Source organism: Aythya ferina, assembly GCF_964211825.1.
Source record: "Aythya ferina genome assembly, chromosome: 26".
In the NCBI taxonomy this organism is placed as follows: Eukaryota; Metazoa; Chordata; class Aves; order Anseriformes; family Anatidae; genus Aythya; species Aythya ferina.
This window is the reverse complement of record NC_140324.1, coordinates 1,067,656-1,088,738: the sequence shown is the minus strand read 5'-3', so window position 1 is coordinate 1,088,738 and position 21,083 is coordinate 1,067,656. Positions and strand designations below refer to the sequence as shown.

General features: G+C 46.0%; 2 protein-coding genes across 4 annotated transcripts in view; one reads left to right on the top strand and one right to left on the bottom strand.

Moving 5' to 3' along the window:
- The window catches only part of ZAP70 (zeta chain of T cell receptor associated protein kinase 70), a 28,950-nt gene that overhangs the window by 7,071 nt on the left and 796 nt on the right, over nucleotides 1-21,083 (bottom strand). The window contains exons 1-4 of one of the 2 annotated variants that reach the window (XM_084498615.1): nucleotides 4,638-5,219; nucleotides 3,310-3,766; nucleotides 1,787-1,947; nucleotides 1,029-1,167 (exon numbers count right to left, since the gene is read on the bottom strand). In XM_084498615.1, the coding sequence (XP_084354741.1) occupies nucleotides 1,029-1,167; nucleotides 1,787-1,947; nucleotides 3,310-3,711 (702 nt within the window). In that variant the 5' untranslated portion in view covers nucleotides 3,712-3,766; nucleotides 4,638-5,219. Of the gene's footprint in view, nucleotides 1-1,028; nucleotides 1,168-1,786; nucleotides 1,948-3,309; nucleotides 3,767-4,637; nucleotides 5,220-21,083 lie in introns of those variants that run through there. The other variant, XM_084498614.1, reaches the window with a different exon arrangement.
- ADAMTS10 (ADAM metallopeptidase with thrombospondin type 1 motif 10) overlaps nucleotides 6,905-21,083 on the top strand; it is a 76,800-nt gene continuing 62,621 nt past the window's right edge. For both annotated transcript variants that reach the window (XM_084498612.1, XM_084498608.1), the window contains exons 1-2: nucleotides 6,905-6,989; nucleotides 8,255-8,347. The gene's annotated coding sequence lies outside the window, so the exon portion shown is untranslated. The remainder of the gene's footprint in view (nucleotides 6,990-8,254; nucleotides 8,348-21,083) is intronic.

Genomic DNA, 21,083 nt, shown 5'->3' with positions numbered 1-21,083 from the left:
AATGCCCAGAAGTCTTTGTTTTCATTCAAATTCAGTATAAAGACAGTCTTGGGAATTTGAAAAATTCAGCAGAACAGTTACCATCCCCAGACAGCTTTACCCAGGAGGAAGCAGCGGTGTTCCTTCCCTGAGGCAGCTCTGAAGGGCCATGGTGCACACAGACCCAGCAAGGCTCCAGGGGCACGCAGCTCCCAGCAGTGCCAGGGCTCTGTGCTGGTCTTGGGCTTCAAGCCCTCATCACATTCCCTAAAAACCCTGTCCCCTCCTTGTGAGGACTGCTGGGGCAATGCAGCATCTGAACATATTCTGCAGCTCCTGTGGGGTGATAGGATTTGTCTCCTGGTACATGGACATGTCTCCTAGTCTCATGGTACATCTTTGGTCATGTCAAGGTTTTGGCAGTTGGCTCCCCACTGTTGGCAGTTCTGCCCCCCACACACACCTTCCCCCTCTTTGCATATTAGTCAGCCACTTGGAAAATAAAGTTGCAGTCAGCACCTAAAGGTTTGCCAAGCCAGGAGGGGGGATGCACAGGAGACACAGCCTGGGATGAGCAATTTCATCAGTGCTTGTTGTAGGAAGAGGTCCCATGCAGATGCTGTGGCTGAATGTGTGATGTTTGCTGATGGGGTGCAAACATAATTAATATGACCATCTGCCAGTATCCTGCCTTGAAGCTAGAAGTGAAAAGCACTGATCCTCTTGTTTCTTTGGAGAGGCACCAGGCTGGTGTTAAGCATGGCAACACCAGTGCTACTTCAGAGCTGCTATAACCCAGCCCTAGCTGTACATAGCTAGGAGTGCACAATGGTGCACAGATATGAACGTAATGAGGTGAGATGATAGACAGCCAGACCCAGAGGACATAAGAGTTTTCTGGAAGGGGCTACAATGACCCACATATGGTCTTAAAGTCTTTAAAGCTCCAAGTGGCCTTCCCTTTCCCCCAAGGCATGGGCAGCAAAAACAAGGGAGAAGTACCTTCGCTTTATTAGGACAACAGCAGTCACTGTCCCACAGTACAGTACCTGCCAGAGCGTGTCAAACTTGGTCCCCTCGGGGATGGAGTACTTGCCGGACTTGTCCTGGTCTATCCGATAATGATACACTGTTTTGCCGTAGACAAGGGAGAGAGCGTAGGAGCCGTTTTCCTTTTTTTCTCTCAGCCTGGTCAGAAGGAGAACTATTGAAAGTAACTCTAGGTTTTACCCTGCAAATTACCATGGCTGCAGTGGTGGTGGGTTGCAGGGTGGGCGCTTGGTAAGGAGTCCCCTCTTAGAATTGCCACCTTCCCTCTGCAGAGGCTGAGGAGAGATCCTTCACCTTCTGTCTCTTGCCCCTCTTCTCCACCCTCTCCAGCTAATTCTTTCTTTCTCCAACTCATTCAGGAGATAATTAAATTAAGGACCATCTCACTTCTGCGAGATGCATGTGTTTTTCTAGCACAGCAAGTGCTTTCTTCTATATTTTATTGGCCATACAGTGCCTCCATTTCAGTGTTGAATGTCTCCGTCTACTGAACTCTGTATCTGATATCACCCTGTGCATTAGAAAGCGTGCTTCATACAGACATCTAAACATGAGAAATGAATAAAGCTTATGACTCGCTCTTCATGAGGGCCAGCTACTGCTTCGTAAATGACAGGTGTCAGACCCCACAGATCTGTAACCCCAGTCTGACCATGCCCAGCTAAACCTCCTCTCAGGCACTGCCACATGAAACAAAGAACTAGAGAGTAAGTGGGGAAATGCTAAAAGGACTATCTTTCAGGGTTTGCACACTCACAGGAACTTCCCATCAGGTTGTGCCCCAGAGTAGAGCCTCCGTTCAGCTTCATCCCGGCTGATGTTGCCGTGGTACCAGGGCATCCTCTCATGGGCTGTGGTGGCAATGAGCTTCTCCACCTGTGGAGCCTGGCTTATGATGGCCTGTTCAAGTGCATCCCCCTGGAAGAGAGTGAGAAATGAGACCTCCTGCTGCACTGTTGTGTTGCTGTGTGGCTTCAGCATGGCTTAGTTTGCACCCCCTTGGACAGCTGAGGCAGGAAACTTGGACAGCCTCGTAACTGGAGTGCCTGTGACATTAATTGTGCCTGTAGCACTAGTGGGTTGGATTCTGTTCTGCTGCGGAATTACTTGCAGAACTACTCGAGATGAAATACTTGCTTATCTAAATTGCTCCCAGCCCTCAAAGCCATCTGAAGTCCATTGATGTGTTGGTAAGGGAAGAGAGAAGCCATTGTGTTCACATAAGGGATTTTGATGCCAGGCTCACAGGGTGCCTTCCTGCTTGGCATTCCTTGAAGAGCAGGACCGCTTTCTGGTGCCTCTGCCTTCTTGGCTGCTTGCTGTCCCCAGGCACTACAGCTTATCAAGGGCAGTGCAATCTGGAAATCATGTGGGGTACCATAGATTAATTTTACTGGCCGTACACTTTTCATAAACAAATTCAGGTTTTCATTTGCCAGTAGGTGGCAATGTCCTTTGTGTTATCTGCCAGGGTTCACGGTTCAGCTTCATGGAGAAACCCTACTGAAGACCTCATTCTGTCAGGTACCTTTGGTATAAAACAGACCACATTTAGAGACTTCTCATAGAAAGACTTCCTAGGGAGAATGCCTGAGCTATCTCACTTGGAAGGGGCTGAGTAGGCACTATTGAGCTGACAGCAGGTAAAAGAAAATTAATTATGTAGCTGCCAGTGTGACCATTTAGAGAGTTTTGCTTGGTCTGTCTCAATTATATATAGTTCTGTGTACAACCAACTACAGAAGCTATTTTTAAATTGAAATAATAGACAGACTAGATGCAGTACCCAGTACCTTAGTCTCATAGGCAAAATCTCCAATGACTTTAAAGAGCAAGGAAAACCTGAGCAAGACTTTGAATCTGGTTTCATCTCAGCTTCAGCACAGCATTATGGAGGCACAGACACTTCACGTGCAGAGCGTTGGTCTAACTGCAGTGAGTGTTCTGTGTGCTGCAGGGGAGCAAATAGTGCATGGCGAAATGCTTGTGAAGTGGGTGGTGAATCCCAATGCCCTGCAGAGCAGGTGCAATAGCAACTGTTCAGAGAAATAACCTGAAGTTTTGGGATGATGTTTAGACATGTTTCTGAAGAAGCAACTGAAAAAGTGAGAGTTAAGACTACTTTTAGTGCCTGCTGCCTTTAAGGAGGACCTTGCTTCACCACGATGTGATACAAGAGGGGGAAGACAGCAATAGAGGAGGTCAGGGTGGCAAGTGGCAGTAATCCCCCAGAGAACACCCCTTGCACAGTCCCACACTGCCTTTGGCAATGGCCAGTACCTCTAGTCTCCACGTCTGCCGGACGTATTCGCGCACCATATTGTCCCTCATGCTGTCGAAGACACCAGGCTGGGGCTCCACGCCACTGGGGCGGTTGCAGGGCTTGCGGAGGGTGCAGCAGAGCCCATCGGCATCCTTGGAGTAAAACTCGCAGAGCTCCTCTGGCCCACAGTGTGCTTTGCCCCCCGCAATAGCATAGGTACCGTTCATCTGGCGCTCGATGGCGTAATGATAAAACTGCAGGTTGCATACCATGGAGAGGACATACCCCCCCAGACTGCGCAGACATTGCCGCAGCAGGAACAGCCCATCCGACATGCCTGCCAGCTTGAGGTACTCCTCCGCTTCTGACCTGGCAATGCTGCCATAGTAAAAGGGCAGGTGAGCAGCAGCATCCGGCATTGCTGCGCACTTACTGGGATTGCTTGGGGCAGCTCACAGGCAGCTCGTGCTTGATCTGGAAGAGAGAACCAAAATTCTTCACTGATTGAATTTTTGCAAACGTGTTTAATTGGAATTCAAACCTGTTTATCTAGGGGTTGATCAGCCCCCAGAAGACAGTCTGTAGGGACATCTCAAATATCACATGGAGAGTAGGAACAGGTGCGTTCATATCTTTGGCCAGAGAATCCCACACAGCAATTCACCTATCCTGCTAGAAAGCAGAAATACACCCGATCTAGATCTATTGCAAGTAATAGAGAATACACCAAATTCTACAGTGATTGTTCTGGTCATTGATTACCTTCACTATTAAAAATGTGCTTCTTAAATCCATTCCAAAGTTTTTAGTTTTGACTTCCTACTATTTTCTCTCTAGTCCTGTTCACAATAAAAGCAATAAAAGCAAACTCTTTTTCCTCTCTGAATAAATTGGTTTTGCTGTGAGGGTCTATTAGGCCAAAATCTTACATGAATTAAGATTAAAACATGAGAGCAACATTAATTGTCTAAAGAACATCTAGATATATGGTTGCACCAAACACAGCAGAAGGAGGCAACTATAAGCTGAGTGCTTATAGGCAGACATTAACTATCTGTTGACAGCAGCAAGGATAAACCTTACTCTAATTGTCTCTTGATAAATTGTATGGATTTTTTTTCCTACAATACCTGACCGGCTGGTTTCTGAATTTGGCCAACACTCCGATCCTAACTGGCAGTTCCTATTTCTACTTCTTACACATGTTCCTGAGAAAGACGGAGCTCAGACATGGCCAGCCATCACTGAAAAATGAATTTAATCCCACTGTCTCTGTGAAGCTGAAATGTGCAAGCATTACTGGAGTTCCCCGCTCAGAACAACCTAAAACCAGAAACAAACCTACCGCCGTGATGCTGCAGCGCCAGTTCTTGGTGGGAACCCAGTGAGAAATGTCACTTTGTTGACTGAGATATTGCAGAGACTCTCCTGTCAGAGAGCTATAGGAGTTCTATCAAAAAATCTAAAATCCCACCCACAAATTATAGCCAATTTCCGGTGCTTAGTGGAAACATTACCAGATTTGGAGGGTCTTATTTGTTCCCTGGAGCCTAATCTTCGGTTTTGTCATTGCGTAGATGCTGACCCCAAAAAGAATTATTGTCTCCCTCCCCATCTCCCACAAATGCATAACTCATGTTTACAGAAAAGGCATCCAGCTTTTTGGCTGGATCTCTGCTATTCACCCTGATTCTTCCAAACATCACCCTCATTTCCGAACACAGTGGAACAAGTCACTGCCTGATTGTTTGGTCCTATTGAGCTGCTTCCGAAGCAGCCTCTCAGGCAGTGGCTGGAGCTGTGCTTGACTGGCCATCTGCCTGCCCTGTGCCTACCCAGCAAAACTAGTGAGGGGGCTGCTTCCTGCCAGTCTCTGGCCCTGCTGAGCTATGAAGGGGTTGGCTGGATGTGTGCTCTGTGTCAGTAGGAACAGGGTAGGGGTTAGAAGGAAACTGCTGAGGAGAAACCATTTCTCTGTGTTAACCCTGCTCTACTCAGTGTTCAACAGTGAAGACCCCATGGGGAACTGGATTTATGGCAACCAGAGTCTTCTCTACCTATTTGTTGTCTTCATTAAGCCCAGAAGTGGCCTTCTGATGAGAACAGGAAGGGAGAGCAGGCTTGGTGAAGGAGATGTTTTAGCTAAGGCAGGAAACCACAACAGGAAGCCGTCAGCGGTGTTTGCAGCTTGCATGCGGGACATGTGTAAACCCTGTCAAGCGCAGCACAACTAAGCCTGAATTGTGAAGCCCCCTAATCAAATTCAACAAATGAAACAAATTGGGGTCTTGATGGACCTGCCAGTATGAGACAGAAGGCAAATGGAAACACACTGTAGCTAAAAACCTGAACTGGGTTCAGTGCTTTGAACCAAGGCGAATGGCCTCCCTGGTCATTTGAAATGCTCTGGGCATCAGAGCTGCCCAGAGACAGAAAAAACTGCCAGGGCAGGTCCCAGGAGGGTGGAATGTCCCGCACTGAAGGATGTCAGAAGCGAGCACTGCAGCTCTTGGTTTTGACTGCAGAGTCAGGCCCATCAATCATGTTCATGAGTGTAGGAAGTGAAAGCGCTGAGTAGGCAGTGGAAGGTTGATGGCCTTCTTCATGTGCTACTAATTTCCACTGGCTACCTGGGATAAACAGCAATTAGGTACAAGGATGATGCACCCAAACATGCTGATTCCCTTCTCTGGAAAGTTCAGGAGCAAAACATCACAGAAAATGGAACATGTTTGAAAATCGGTCAGGTGAAAGTGAGACTGCAGAAGCTAATCACTAGTGAGCTCCCACAAAGTTTCCAGGTGCTTACACAGGCAGTTCTGTTGCAAACAGACTGTTTTTTTTTCTCTACAAGCAGAGTCCAGAAGCCCTCACAGGAGATACAAGAGTGAACCCTGGGTGGGCCTGAACAACACTGGCACAACCTTAGCAGACTCAAACAAACCTCACGCCGCTCTGTTTTTTCTGCAGTGTAAAGCACAAATGAAAATGAGAACCGATTTCATGGATGGCTTTTACAGACATAAACTAGTGGCTGGAATAAGCTGTGAAAGGCTCCCTTAACCACCATCTTCAAGCAGCAGGACCTGATTTTTCCAGCACCTTTTAAATCCTTCTGCAGTTATGGCCACATCTACAAGCTGGTACTGTGACATGAGGATGCACTGAAGAAAACATCGCCCACGTAAAAAGTAGAGTCAGATCTGCACACAGGAAAGTCGTGCAGGAAACTATTGACATGTCAGTCAATCAGATCTATATATAGCTGGCTACTCGCTTCTATTTAGATCAGACAAGAACCATCAGGAACTGGTTTGACTTTATAATTTCCCAGAAGAGCAGGTCCAATTTGTACTGTACTGGTGCCAGTCCATGAGAGGCAGCCGGAGGAAGCAGTGGCAAACTGTAGCACCCCACAGGAGAATGTTTTCTGTCTCACTATGGCCACGACAAAGCCCCACAGTATTGCCCTGGCTGCCTGGGCTGTCTCTTTAAGGTGGCAGGGGTTGGCCGGAGGTGGAGGACCCTGGGAGGGATGGAGGCTGGGAATGGGCTGGGAGGGGAGGAGGGGATAGTGCAGGGAGCTGCTGTTTTGAGGTGTATGGTGGCAATGTGGGGGAGGAGGTTTTTTGGGTTTTTTGGTTTTTTTTTTGAGCAACTCTGTAAAAGGTGTTTAATTGAGGGTAGGCAACTGAAGGTAAGAGCTGCTGGGGTGAATGTGGCATTGCTGATGCAGAAGGTCTGGCTGGGGAGAGCTAGCGGCTCAGAGCTGCTGTGCCACTCACTTGCCCTGGGCTGTGAGTGGGGAATGACCCCAACCTCGGGGCTTGCCTGCCCTGCAGGAGGCTGCTGCTGGTTGAGGCTAGGTTGCCCCAACCAGCTGCTCAGCCCTGCAGCTTCTCCTGGCATCCCTTGGCCTCTCACTGCACTGGTGAGGCTCTGCAGAGCTCCATGCAGGCCTCTTGTCTCACCCTGCTGCAAGAAGCTAGTGCAAGAGTAAATGTGTTCTCCTGTGATGCTGTTTGCAGCACTTTTTTTGGTGCTGTAGGAAAATCCAGGTAAAACTTTGTACCTCGTACTATCTTGACCTGCTTGGTGTTTACTGACCTCTCCAGGAGTCTGATGCTGGAGCTGATCCTGTGGAGGTGTGGGGCTGAGCCTGGGTACAGAGGCTGTGGCAGAGGAAAGGTGTAGGCAGGGCTGAGGAGAGAGCAGGATGGCACAAAGAGTAGGGTAAATGGCACAAATCATAAGTAGCTGCTTCCCTGTGGCTGTGGGCACATACCAGCCATCTTCTGGCTTGCCTAGGGCTGTGGAGGAGCAGCTATGCCCAGTTCTTTCTCCTAGATTCCCTTCTGTTGTTCCTGCTCTGATCTAAGAACTGGTTTTATAGTGAAGAGCCTGGTTGAAGGTGAAGGACTGAAAAATGTTTCAAGTGTACAAGTTCCCTTTCTAAGTCGTTTATCCCAGGAGTCACTTGTAAAATGTAAGAGGATGAGCTGTGAGACGATTCCTGGATTGCGGGCATATAGTCTTCTAAATGTTAAATAACAATAGACTTGAAATAACTTTGATTAAACTTTAAGTGCTTAAAAAAGTGCTTGAAAACTTTAACCTTGACTTGGATTGGCCTTACTATACTCTTCTAATTGCTCTTGATTAATGTTAAATTTGCGTTTGTGCATTCCATAGCAGCTCTTCCCAAAGCTTCCTCATGAGCACTTGTGTTCCTTGCTTTAACTGCTTTCCCAGCCTCCCTGCTGACTGCATATTAAAACCTCAACTACACAATCATTTATTAACACTTGAGCTATGTGTGAGTAGGAGTTTATGAAACTGTGAGCCCATTTCTGTTCATACTCATAAACAGCATGTCTTCTGCTTATATTGAAGATAATAATCTTCTGTACTTGTCAGTGGGTATTACTGACTCAGTCCTACCTGAAATGGTTGTATTTACAGAAACTCCATAGAAAAAGCTCCCTGCTCTGGAGTCCTGTGGCCTGAATTCTACAAATGACCTGATTTGCCCTTTGCTGTCCTTGAAGTGAGCAGGTAAGTGCAAACTGCCCCTTGCTGCCTGTGGATCCCTGGCCATGCTTCATACACCTCAGCCCCTTTGAAGTGAAACATGGGATTCATTTGGCTGCAGGGAGGGTCCACAGTCCTTTTTGGACTTAAATTCCACAGTATTTGGTTAAATTCCACAGTATTATTTGCAAGGCCTCATGCAGGGGCCTGGTACTGCTGGGATACACTTAATGCAAAAGCTCCTGACAGGGATGTACCAGCTTTGAAAAAAAGCTGGTACCATGACTGGGGATGAAGGGTTCTGATCTCCCCTTCCAACCTCTTGGCCAGAGACGTAGTGCCACCCCATCACAGTATTATTGAAGATTTAAAATAAACACAGGTGATAGTTCTGTTTAAATGCTTGTGCCTTGGTGTTACAGTACCTGTATGATGAAGCAGCCATTGCTTACCCAGCGGCAGGGCTGCTGCTGGCTGGTTTCCTGTTCCTCTTTCCACCCAGGATCAGAACTAGCCAGGCTGCCTTGAGTCCCTCAGCTCTCTTAAAGCACTTACTCTCACAAGCAGGCAGCGTTCAAGGGCTTGATGTCTGAGCATGCTGCTTGCAGACCCTCCTTCAGAGCTAGACTGATGCTTGTATCTGCACCCAAATGTGCAGGAGTGGTTGTGTGCCACCTCTGCTCCTGTTGCAGCTCCCAGCTGCTTCTTGCTGCTTTGCTTCAAGCTGGCTACTCGTAACCTGCCTGAGTGGGTGAGGTTGCTCATCCTTCTCAGAAAGGGAGAAACTGTGCAACAGAGCATGGAAAATTGATGACACGCTTGTTTGGTGCAGTCAGGTGGCAATAAAGGCCTGAGCTCATTCATATCCTGCTGGGGACTTGTTTTCCTTCTGTGGTTATTTGTCAAATGCTAATGAGCGGAAGCAATTTGCTCTTCTCTCCTTGAGAGCAGGAGACAAGGAGGGGGCAGGGGAGGGGGAAGGCCACCTGCCTGGGGCCCTGGTGGTTATAACTATCTGCCTCTTTTGTTCAAGCTGTTGCTTTAATGGCCAGGATTGCCTTGTTCCCAGAAAGCAGTTTTCTGGTGTTAGCCTGCTTCCTCTGAGCTTTTCACTAATGCCTGTGAACCAACGGTGCAGCTGCCTCTGGTAACAGGAGGCAGGGCTTGGTGCCTCCCGGCAGGATGCTGGGGCAGGTTTTTCTGCAGTGCCATAGAAATATAATCAGGCAGAGTGTGGTCCCCTGAGCCAAAACGGTCATCTCATGAAAGGAAATAAAATTAAGTTACCACCTAGTTGACCAAGGGAAATCAGTAGATGTAATTTTTCAGAATTTCAGCAAAGCTGTTGATTCTGTTTCTCACAGTATCCTTCTGGACAAAATGTGCAGCATTCAGCTAGATAAACACAAAATGCTGTGAGTGAACAACTGGCTGATGGGTTGGACTCAAATAGCTATCATAAATAGGGTTGCAGCAAGCTGGCAGCCAATCACTAGTGGAGTTCTTTCTGCAGGGCTCCATTTTAGGGACAATTCTCTTCGATGTTTTTGTAACTGATCTGGATGCAGGACTCAAATGTACACTAAGTAAGTTTGCAGATGACACTGATTCCCTTGATGGTAGAGATGCCTTACAACGAGATCTTGACAAACTAGAGGGCTGGGCTATCAACAACAGCATGAAGCTCAACAAGTGCTGGATTCTGCACTTGGGATGGAATAACCCTAGCTGTATGTACAGATTGGGGGATGAGAGGCTGCAGAGCAGCCCCCCAGAAAGGGCTCTGGGGGTTCTGGCTGAAAGCAAGCTGAACCAGTCAGCAGCAGGCCCTGGCAGCCAACAGGGCCAACTGTGTCCTGAGGTGCCTCGGGCCCGGTATTGCCAGCTGGACAAGGGAAAGGATCGTCCAGCTCTGCTCTGCGTGCTGTGGCCTCACCTTGAGCACCACATGCAGGCTTGGGCACCACAGTATAACAAGGTCATAAAGCTACCAGAGAACCTCTCAAGGAGGGCTATGAAAATGGTGAAGGGTCTGGAGGGAAAGATGTGTGAGTGGTGGCTGAGGTCCCTTGGTTTGTTTAGCCCAGGAAAGAGGAGGCTGAGGGGAGGCCTCACGGCAGCCTGCAGCTTCCTCACAAGGAGAGCGGAGGGGCAGGTGTTGAGCTCTGTTCTTTGGGGACAGCGACAGGACCTGAAAGAATGGTGACAGGGTGTGTGTGGGGGAGGGTCAGGTTGGATATTACTAAAAGGTTCTTCCACCAAGAGAGTGGTTGGGCACTGGAACAGGTTCCTCAGGGCAGTGGTCACAGCACCAAGCCTGCTGGAGTTCCATAAGTATTTCGGCAGTGAAATCAGGCATGGTCTGATTTCAGGATGGTCTGGCATGGAGCCAGGAGTTGGACTTAATGAGCCTTGTGGGTTCCTTCCAATTTGGGATATTCTGAGTATTGCAGTAGGAAGTACCAGTAGGTTTCTAATGGACACATGCAGGTGGCTTTCCTACATTTGGTTTACACAAGAAAATTGTATACATTAGCATGTTTCCTATTTACATGTGGTCAGGTCTGTTGTGTCACATGTTCTTTCTAACAAAGTGCACCTGACTCTCTCTAAAATCTTTTTATCTGGTTGTGCTTTACTTGGGGAGTACAGATGGAAAGACAGCCAAGCATGTAGATCTTGGTGTGCTCCTCAGTGTCCAAGGATGACAGCTCAGTGCAATACAAGTGGCTGTTCTTAATCTTCTTTACATTGGTTGATTACTGGCTACAGGACTTAATAATTAGTTCTGTAACTAACTATAGCAGTGTTTTGGCTAAATACTTGGCTCTTTCCCTAAAGAAAAGGGCATTGGTTCTTCATAAAATGCTTCTTTTCGGTGAAAAGATTTCTGAGTTTATTTGTAGGTAGGAGCCTGGAAAACCCAGATAAATCCATGGTCCAGAACCATGTTTTTAGAAATGCTACATATAAGAAAAGGCGCAGAAAACTTAACTGAATGTGACAGTTTGTTTAAACTCAAGCTGATTTTATTTGGGGAAAATGCAGTGATGTGGACAGGCCCAAGTAACCTGGCCACTGTATCCTATATAGCAAAGAAGAGAGCTTTGCAGTACCCTAAGGTGTCTGGGATGTGCAGGAACAGAAACATGAGTTCTGGTCCCCCACAGCTACCCTTGGACCTGCTATTGGTTTGTAATAGCATCCTCTCATAATCCAAATGTGGGCAGCTTCTCTTGGGGCAGCTGTGGAATAGGAGGGGTGATGGGCTCATGGGCAGGGCTGACACTGCTGTGTGATAGGGTAAAGCAAAGTAACTCTGTCCTAAGGCAGTATGTCCTCAGCTGTTGCGTGTGGATTGAGTTTGGAAGGCTGTGAAAACACCCTGCTGATCCTTTGTAGAGCCACTGAAAACACTTCTGGCCCTGGACCCACTCATCCTGAACAGCTTATAATTAGGGTCTAACATAGCTAAACACAGTACATTGTTCACTGCCTGGTATTCCTGAGTGCTTTTGTGGTCTGGTAACTCAGCTATGGGTCATCATGTCTAAACCAATGATGTCAAGGCGTCCTAAGGATGAGTGAGCACAGAACTTGTCCCTACGTTTACCTGCCACCTAGGTGGAGCTGAGGTTGACGACAAACTGGAGAGAGGAGCTGGTACTCCAGCAGGATTCTCCAGTTTTTGGTATAGCAGATGCTTTCATGGAGCCAGTAAAAGCAAACTGCAGTAATGCAATAAAACACGCATATGTTGAGAGCTGTTATGTTGCTTCGTTCTACCTGGCCTCACTGCATTAATTCAAAAGGTTTTTGCTGAGGTAAAAGCTTATTGCAGCATTGTGGTCCTAGAGTTTTCCAGTACAGAGCATGTGGGGAGCAGCAGGCTGAAGAAAGGTTAAATGAGATTTACATAAGCAATTTGTAACTAACCTGTGGCTTAAGTCTTGGCACTACTGCTGGTGGCATAGCCCTTAGCAGGGTGCAGTAAAGGTGACGTTACAAGTGTGACAAGGCTTTAAGCTGCAGAATTGTGAGGGCGCTGGCCATGATGGATATTTTTGGAAACGTTTTTCATGTTCTGCACTGGCTTGGGTCCTTCTGATGGTTCTGAGCAGGTACCTTTTCTGGAAAGACTGGAACCTGCTGAGCAGGTTCAGTGCTGCTCTGAACAATGTGCCCTCACCTCTGCCCGTCTCATGGCTCCCAGCAGTGAAGTGTCTGATAACTCCATTTCCTACTGCAAAAGGACCCGGTGTGGAGCCTGGTGTCTTTTTCTACATAAAAACCATCTGCATTAATGCTTTGGGTTTGTCATTTAAAGATAAGTAAGGTAAGTATTATAGTTGAGCTTAGTTTAGGAGCTTTTTTTTTTTTTTTTTTTTTTTTTTTTTCTTTTTTTGCAGTACCTACAGATTCCTTGGAAGATCACAACTGCTGTCTGTGTTGCATATGAATGTGCAGCTGTTACCTCCTGAGTTTTTCAGGGCAGAAAAGATGGAGAAGAGACAGGCAAACTGAGGAGAGAGGAGTTGTGTGTGCAGTTACTGTCAGGTCAGGTGAAGAGCTCCAGAGTCTTGTTCCTTTACTCCTGGTGTTCAGGGCTCTGCAGCCACTAGGCTGCAATCCCTTCCTGATGGGTGTCGACTTTGTGCCCTACTTGGTAGGGTACTGGATTATCAGTTATCCTGGGGAGGGAGGCAGGCTGTCTGGGAATAACATGGGAGGGTGGGCTCACCCACCTGCTGGCCAGCCTCCAGCTAGAGATTTTTCTCAAATGGGTTAAAACCTGTTGATTCAGTGAAAGTGCATTGCGCTGGGCATGTATGCAGGCTAAGGCTGATCTGCTGACCTGGTTTCAGTTCTTTAATCTTGTTGCCTTTGCTTTTTGAGAAGCAACAGTTACTGTGTCCTCTCTATACTGATCATCCGCTTGCCTCTGCTTTCGTAATGGAACTATTTAACATTGTAGATATTATCAGACATCTGTTGGTCTTCTGTTTTGCGCTGGTCCATCCAAAACTGCCTGGCTTCTCCTTGGTCTATAATACAAGCTATATTTTTAAGGTATTCTTACTTTGGACAGGATCTCTATGCATATGAGGCACTTCAGAATCATACTTCTATAGTCCTGCTCTGAAGCCATAACTAGAGCCTGAAGTCCCGGTCAGGAGGGGAGGCAGAAGAAAGGAGAGCAGGGTAGTGAGCAGGTTGTAGTGGTGCTGTATCAGTAGTGTGTGTTGGTGCCCTCAACATTAGCTAGGAGGAAGGCTTCAGTGTGCTCAAGCTGCCCTGTAACTCTGCTCTTCAGTGCTGACACAATGGTATGTTAAAATGGGAAACCTTTAAAGGTTAAAGGTTTAAACCTTACATAGCTCTGCTAGAGGGGATTTAGGCAGGCAGAGCATAAATGTTAAACTCAGAACTTGGCTTAGACACCAAAGCAAATTCTCTGTGCTTGCAGTAAGTGCCATGGGCTTTCAAATGGCCATGAGTCAGTGAGATTTCTCAATCTCATTTTGAATGCCCAAGCAAAGGGGGCTAGCAGCAGATCCAGACATGACCAAATGAGTGTGTTGGGCAGCTGGTATTTGCCACTGGAACTGCAGCCCTAGTGCTTGATTTTATGAACAAAATATTACTGTAAGTAGAGTAGCTGGTGGGGAAGAGGCTGGCAGAGCACTGAGTGCGCTCACTGCTTCTCAGATATAAAAAGATGAGTTTTGTTTACATGGAACAGATCAGAACAAAGTTACTGTAGCTTTAAAAAAAAAAAAAAAAAAAAACTAGCAAAACCAAACAAAAACCCCAAACCCACCCACGTGATTCAGTACCAGTAGTGAACATGATCCTGGTACCTTGACACCACTGAGGTTACTTAGTTCAGTAGGTGTTTTGATACTGGAAGTGTTGCAAACATTCCAAGTTTGGGATGGAGCAATAATTGAAGGGCTTGACTGATGTGCTAATGAGAACACCTCTTAGGAATTGGTAAGATATGGGGATAAAGGAGAAGATAGCCAGATTTTCCACGGATTCATGAGAAACATTTCCTAATAAGATCCATCAGGATGTGGAACAGTGTCTCCACGGAGAATAGTGGAAGTCCCATTCCTAGTCACTTAACACTGGATCACTACTGTAGGGAACAATCATGTACAGGAAGGAAGAAACTGGGATGAGCTAATAGGACTTTCCCATATCTAACTTCTGCAATTCTGAGTTCCATTCAGGGAAAATTGCACTTTCAATTCCTTTCTCTGGCCAATGCAATTTCTAGTTCAGCCAAGGCTCCATGGAATACAGAAACACTGAATGCAGAAACATTTTGCTTCCACTGTTGATGTTTTTGGTCTTCCGTTGAACATCAGTGTCTGAAGTAAGAATGAAGTCTTCTGCTTGCTCACTAGACTATTATACGGGCAATATTTACTGTTCTCCTGCACTTTTTTTTAATGTGGCTAACTGATCAGCTATATGGCTACTGAGGTGAAAAAATAGCTCTTTCTCCATGGTCTCATAAGTTCTTAGCTTTTGTTCTTTCTGTGCTATCGATCAGAGGTTATATTAATATCTACCTGTGCTTAGTCCCTGCTTCTTACCATGGGCAAAATGCACCATTTCCCATAACTTTTCCACCAGGCAAGCTAACTTTGAACCTTTGTAGTTAAACGTACAAACACCATTCTCTTGTCCATGAACATAAGACCCTGGAATGAGCAGCAGAGGGTTAACACTATCTTCTAGAAAACCTTTTGATCGCTCAGCTTCTGCTTCACTCTCCTGCAACCTCCCCTTGTCAGCAGAACATGCCAGTTACTTCTGCTGTGGGGTGCTAATAACCCATCAAAACAGTTTCTCCAAGGAGAACATTATGGTCCAAGGACAAGGATTTGTGCTGCAGAGCTCTTCAGGTTGCTGGATTGCATCCAGCTGTGGTGGGACAGGCTGGATGTTCCTGTCTAACAGCTGTTGGGGCACTGCTGGCAGAATTGTTGCTGGTCTCACAGCCTGTTTCATAGTGGGTGGGTCACGGCAGCAACAATTAGTTGCAAAGATGCTTTTCTTTGGCAGTCCCAGAAGAAAGAGTGCAAACCCTACCCAGGTCCCAGGCGAGCCAGGATGCTGGCAGCTGTACAGGGCATGTCGTGCCCTGCATGGGTCCAGCTGAGTTCTCAGAACAACCTAGTGCTGTTTAAGCCTGCCCTTGTAGCGTGACTTCGGAGAGCTGAACACCCTGGAAAGTTCGGCCTGTACCTCTGGCACCTATCTCCCCATTTCCCTGTGACTATAGGTCATTCCTCTAGGCTCTTGTATGTTCCTCCATCCAAATGTTCCTTGGGGCAGTATTTGCTGGCTCCTTTCACAGCTCAGCACTGTAGTGGAGTCTGCTGTGCCTGTCTGTACCGCTTCCGGCTGCAGCAGGACCCTTGCCGACATCCGTCTGTCCTTTTTAACTTGACATGATGATGGCTGTAGGACCTTAAACATCTGATGCAGGACTAGGGAGAGAGATTCTTGCATTGTCCTAGAGTGGAATAGTCTCACACTGCTCCCTAGGGCTGTATTAATTTAATAAGGCTGTAGTTGTTAAGTAATAGCTGTGGGGCGTACTTTCACCTCTGCCTTCTAGCTCTGTGCATGACAGATTGTAATCTCATCAGATAAGAGAAGAGGGGCAAGCCATATGTGTACATCTGCACCTATAATCTTCAGGATCCGTGCAAACATCTAAGGGGAAGAGGGTCATGATTTTTACTCAAAATATCTTTCTATTTTCCATCTGCCTTGCAGATGTCAACAATTTTTTAGGTATGGTTCTGCTCCAGAGATGTGCACTGGGAGTTTTCTGATGAGGTGAAGCGGCAGGTAGGAAGAGGATAGCCCGTGAGCAAGGAAAAACTGACTAATCTGTTCTTAATTGACCCAACCTGTCCATAACGGTTTACATAATGGACTGTACTGACAGTTATTTAGAAGCTTTTCAGAAGCACAAATACATAACTGATTATAACACTCATCTGGCTAAATCCTTGAAGTGTTATTTTCTTATTGGCCAAAAACTCAAAGAAGAGAAAATCTGGGCACAAGTTGGTTGTGTTGGGCATCTCAGATGCAGAAGTACTTCCTCTGGAATGCTAGTTTGAATTTGAGTCAATGACTGGTAGGTGATGGGTCTATCTCTTGAGATTTGTCTCTTTCATTTACTTTTCTGTCCATTTGTTATTAATAGGTGGCAGCAGCAGCTATCAGAGCAGTGCTGTGGAAGAGTGACTTTTATCAAATAAATAGGACAAATCCTCAAATCCTGCTGCAGTGCTGGTGGAATACCGAGCAGCCCTGCCAAAGCTTGCTGTGGATGAAATAGAAGGCACAATATTCTGCTTTGGTGTTTAACTCTTGCAGTATATAATTTTCTCAGTTTGCGTGCAAGAAAACTTTAAAATTCCTCATCTCCTTTGTAACCTTGCTATGCATCAGTACTCTGCTGGAAAGTCTGGCAGGTAGTAAGAAATTCCCCTAACAGCCAGGATCTTACCTGCCCATTCACAGGCTTTACCCCAGGTTTTGCCAAGAACAGTACACACTTCGGGCCTTGAAAACATGCCTTCGTTGGATCCTGAATGTGCTCTGCATCCACATGCCATCTTTCAGTTTTATTTTTCTGGGCAGATAAGGGATGAAATTTATGATTCCTCTCCTGCTGATGAATACAAGGCAGGCAGAAGAGCTCATACCACAGTAATGCCCTGGACTGCACTTCTGCCAAGTCACACACTTGCTGTTATGTTATGCTGCCTACCACAGTAAGCACACTATATCTAGATGAACAAGGATGGGTCTTGGAAAAATACAGTCAGTTCATTATCTTTATGCATGCTTTATTTTGCCCAATGAGGTTCAGAAAAGAAATTTCTTGTGATGCTTTAAGATCCTGTGGAATTTACAGAAAAATACAGCATTATCTGAAGCTTCTTACCCCATTTACTGTTCCAGGCTCCCTAAATCTGCTTGAGTCATTAACTCACCTTAACAACTGAATTGTGTTTTCCCCTCAGTGTCACCAAGAAGATGAAGTGATTGCTTTCTGGTGTACTTTAGGATCCTTCAGAATAAAGAGCTACGTATGTCCTATGTGCCAAGGTACAAGCAACAGGCCCTGCCTAAAAGATTCAACTTCTGCTGCATTCATGCTGTGTGGCTTGTGTGCAACTGTCCCTGCTAAACTAATTCTGTCATCAGCTGCAAGAGATTCATAAGCCTCCTGTCGTCCCTTCAGGTCCAGACTAGCTCTTCAGTCCTGTGCAGATGTTTTTATGCATGCCTGGGAGTAGTGCCAAAGAACAGCATAGCTGCAAAGGATCCCTGGGTTCCAGAGATTCTGCTGCAGATCCTGGGTGAATTGATGGCTCACCTCATGCAGGGTCCAGCCATGGGCACAGAGCAGTGCTTAGCTGTGGCTGCCTTTAATACTTGCTGTCCCCAAAGGGGCTGAGAGCTTCATGTGCTTGTAGCAGGGCACAATCATTTTGTTTGGGGCAATGATCTTTGGAGAAGCTTAGTCACCAGAAATTGGATTAACTGCAGTAGGATCACACTATGGATGACTACAGTCTGGGGCTTCCAGTGCTCAAGTCAGCTGTGAATGCACCATAGCACAGGTGGGCATTGATCAGCAGAATTACAGAAATTCAGGCACCCCAGTCCTGTTGGAAGACAAAGGCTGTTATGCAGGCTGTCTTAAGAGGCTTCGGTCTTGTGGCTTATGAAACGAGGTCTTGGGCAAAGCTGCCCAGGTATGAATTGGGAGAGGATTGGCAGTCAGTAGTCAGAAGCAGTTTGGGGCCATGCTTTTCCAAGACCTTTTGAAAGTGCTCTGTTAGGTGTTGAATTTAAGGCCCCAGCACTTACACGTTGGCATTTGCTGCTCACTAAAGTAGCCACAGGGAAGTGGGAGATGATTTTTGTATTGCCAAGGGCAGATTTAACACCATATGGTACACCTTAGCAAATCTGTAGAAAAGGGCCAGACCACAGGCAAACTGTGCTTTGTCCGACTTGAGACAGGGGTACTGCACGGGCAGGTCCTGGCTTAAGGTTGTAAACTGGGCAAATTGCAGAATCATATAGGTTGGAAAATATCTTCAGGATCATCCAGTCCAACCATTGTCTTGACCTACTGAGTCCCATCACTAAATCATGTTCCTCTGCCACATCCACAAATCTGTTAAATACCTCCAGGAATAGGGACTCCACTACTTCCACCACAGGGCATCTTGTTCCACTGCTTGACCGATAAAGTAAAATGACAGCTCAGAGCCTAACAGTCACCTCCAACTCAACAGCAAAGGTTAACTGAGCAGTGTTTCTGAGTTTTGAAGGGCAAAAGATGAATCTGAGCTCAAAACCCAAACTGCCAGCATGAGAGGAATTCTGCAAGATCCAGCTCATCTTCCAAAGCCATAGTGAGCATCATGTTTAAAATATTATCCTGGGGGTGAGCTGCTAGGCCTCACTACATCTTCATCAAAGCAGGAGGGCAAATTTTGCTTTAGCACCGTTCAGGATGTCTCTGAACACTATTTCAGAGTAGAGCAAGACCATTCCTTTACTATATTTTAAGAGGATTAAACAGTTCAGACTGCACAGGGCTACAAGGTGATAAGAAGACATTTCTGAAGAAATTTTGAAAAGAAAAATGAATACTTCTGGAGGCAGGGGGAAGTTGGACTTGGACTTCACTAGTTCAGCTGTTTTTACAAGAGCATATCAGCTCTGAAGCGTAGGTATGTGTTTGCACATGACCAGCATACATTTGAGCAAAGCGTGTGACCTGCAAGCGGTAATGGAAGTTTACGTTCACAATCAGGCATTTCCTATGTGAAAAGGTCTGTTCTGAGTGTTGAAATGCACTACTAACAGGCAGCTTGTTATCTCTGTTTTCCAAGTATAGAGCTGAGGCACAGAAGTATTGGACTGGGCCCGCACAGGGCTTTTCATTTACTTTAATAATGGCAAGGGCTTTTTGTTCTAGTCACTTGAACGGGAATAGGAAGTAGAGTTATCATAAAGCCATGGTTTATGCTTTATCCTGCCTACCTCCCTTAGAGTGGCTACAGCTTTCTGCATGCTGGCTCTGTATGGAGTTTGCATAAAGCTGCCCATGTTCTCCATAGCCCCGGTATCTGTTGTCTGTTTTGAGCTCTTTCTAGCCTTTCCTTGACCATTCAATGCTAGACCCAGCAAGGCCTTTCCTGACACCTCTGGGGATATTATGAACATAAGTTATCATCACTCTGGTTAAAATCACTTAAAAATACCTGTTCTTGCACTCCTGGTAAGGAAAGGAATAAAAGGTATTTTAATTCTGAACCTAGTATGTTTGATAAAGCCCATCTAATGCTACCACATGAGTTAGCAGTGATTCCTGGGAAAACATGTGCTAAAAAAAGGATGCAAAGCTTTAAATTGTAGTATACTTCTCTGGAGGGTGGGAAATAGTCATTTTCTGCATTGCCCTACTAACAGGGGTTTCACATTTTTCTGTACCTAGTCCTGTCAGATCCACAGAGACAGGGGTGGATAAAATTCATCTCATTCGTGTCCTTTGCCCTTGGCATCTCTGCTTTTGTGCTGGTGGTCCCACCTGCTAAGGGTTTCTGGAATCAAAGCTTGGCACAACTAACATATCTGTTGCCCCTTCTGACCTCTAATGCTTTAACCGCTCAAGCCAAGCTTTCTTTAGCTGTTTCAGTGGACTTAAGTCATGTACAAAGCCTTGTGTTTCCAAGGTTGTCTGCTCCATGTGAAATCTCGTGCTTTAGAGGGCAGTACAAGGACTGCAGCATAATCCCTGTTATCTGAGAGTTCTCAAGAAACCCTCTTTCTGATTAAGGTTTCAATCTGAACCTTTTTTTTTTTTTTTAATGTCATTAAAACCCACATGCATTTATTTGTATGTCTTCTAATACTGCTATGGTATCATCCATGTTTAAGAAGTATTCCTGGGAGCATCAGCAACCTCTACTAGGACTTGGGCCCCTTCTTCTGCTCAAGGAGAAAAATGGTAATGAAAGGTTGCAAATACAAAAGCTATAAATATATCAGAAAGCAGAACCGCATAGTTCTGTTTGTTCATCCCACTGCCAGTGAGGGACCCTGATCCCTTCTCTTCTGCAGTCACCTCTACAGTTCTGCCCACGTGATGGGTTTCCCTCACATCCCTGCAGCGTGTATTCCATAGATCTGCCTATTAGGAAATGTTTTCTGAGGCTTAACCTCAACTTTCCTTTGTTCTAGTTTATTCCATCACACCATGAACTGTGCTTGAACTGATGGGACTTGGAATTGTGCCTGTTTTCAAATAAAAATGCAGAGCAATAACAGATGAAATGGCAAAGAAATTAAGAGAAGCAAATGTGAATTTGGCAGAAGCCTCTTTTTTTTTTTTTTTTTGAGTATATTTGCTCTTGTATTTGTCGGTAGGAAATCTCTGAAGCCCTCCTCGAGGATCCTCCTACGTGGAGCATTATTCAGTGGGTTCCAAAGACCCTAAGTCTTCCCACGTTGCCACTTAGGCTCACAGTCAGTTTAACAAGAAGATTCCAGATAAGACAAATTCTGACATTGTGTCCAGAGATAAAAGAAAGAATTGTTGACCCCAACTATCTGCCTGTAAGCTATTATTTTATATTATGATTTAAATGCCCCAACTCCAAAAAGAGAACAATGCCCCCTAACATCACACCGATCTTTT